Here is a 1267-nt window from a genome sequence, read left to right as displayed (position 1 = left end):
GGCAGGGGTGGGGCATGTACGCGGCGCTGCTGACGGAGCTGTTCAAGTTCCTGGCGCCGTTCCTGCGCAACACGGAGCTGGGCGCGCCCGTGGCCCGCCTGTACCGCGGCACGCTGCGGGTGCTGCTCGTGCTGCTGCACGACTTCCCCGAGTTCCTCTGCGACCACTACTACGACTTTTGCGACGAGATCCCGCCCAACTGCATCCAGATGCGCAACCTCATCCTGTCCGCGTTCCCGCGCACCATGCGCCTGCCCGACCCCTTCACCCCCAACCTCAAGGTGGACCTGCTGCCCGAGATCGCGCTGCCGCCGCGCTCCGCCCGCGACCTCGCCGCGCTGCTGCCGCCCTCGCGCCCTCGTCTCCGCCTCAGCCTCGACGCCTACCTGGACACGCGCGCGCCCGCCGCCTTCCCGGCCGAGCTGCGCGCCCACCTGCACGCCGACCTGCACGCGGACGAGGGCGTGGGCGCGGCCGAGGGCGAGGGCGCGGCGCGGCGCTACGAGCCGCGGCTGGTGAACGCGGTGGTGGCGTACGTGGGCGCCCGCGCCGTGGCCGCGCTGGGGGCGCGCGGGCTGGCGCCCACGCTGGGCACGGTGGCGCACTCGGCGCACATGGACATCTTCCACAGCTTCATCGTGGACTTCGACTACGAGGGACGGTGAGTCTTATCCTCCGGTCATCTTGTTGCTTCGTGTTGTCGGAATGTTAATATTAAAAGCTGAGACGAGTGGTGCGAGTACAAGGAGCGATGCGTGTGTCGGCAGCTACCTGTTCCTGAACGCGGTGGGGGACCAGCTGCGCTACCCCAACAGCCACACGCACTACTTCAGCTGCTGCCTGCTGCACCTGTGGGGGGTGGCGGGCGCGGCTGCGCGGGAGCAGGTGACGCGGCTGCTGCTGGAGCGGCTGGTGGTGAACCGGCCGCACCCCTGGGGCCTGCTCGTCACCTTCATAGAGCTCATCAAGAACCCGGTCTACGACTTCTGGTCGCACGACTTCGTCCGCTGCGCGCCCGAGATTGAAAAGTGAGTTTGCCCGAGCGCGTGCCCTTCTCCTTGTGTCCCGTCCCTCTCACCACCGACACTCACCGCGACACCGACCGCGCTGTATTAAATAAAACTGTAAGACTAAAGGAAATAATAAGTGAGCACGTGTACATCGCGCCGTGTGTTGTTGCGGCGGCTGCTAACGTCGTGTTGTGCGCTTGTGCAGGTTGTTCGCGTCCGTGGCGCGGTCGTGCGTGGCCGAGCCCCCCGCGCCCCCC

At 67.4% G+C, this 1267-nt stretch overlaps 1 protein-coding gene across 1 annotated transcript in view; it reads left to right on the top strand.

Moving 5' to 3' along the window:
- The window catches only part of LOC106127471 (CCR4-NOT transcription complex subunit 1-like), an 11121-nt gene that overhangs the window by 8415 nt on the left and 1439 nt on the right, over window positions 1–1267 (top strand). Inside the window, exons 11-13 of the mRNA XM_013325550.1 lie at window positions 1–661; window positions 768–1028; window positions 1216–1266. The exon at window positions 1–661 is cut by the window's left edge and continues 29 nt beyond it. Of these exons, the coding sequence (XP_013181004.1) occupies window positions 1–661; window positions 768–1028; window positions 1216–1266 (973 nt within the window). The remainder of the gene's footprint in view (window positions 662–767; window positions 1029–1215; window position 1267) is intronic.

The sequence above is a fragment of the Papilio xuthus genome, unplaced genomic scaffold (genome assembly GCF_000836235.2).
Source record: "Papilio xuthus unplaced genomic scaffold, Pxut_1.1 DF824655.1, whole genome shotgun sequence".
Taxonomy (NCBI): Eukaryota; Metazoa; Arthropoda; class Insecta; order Lepidoptera; family Papilionidae; genus Papilio; species Papilio xuthus.
This window is presented reverse-complemented; position numbering and strand designations above follow the sequence as displayed.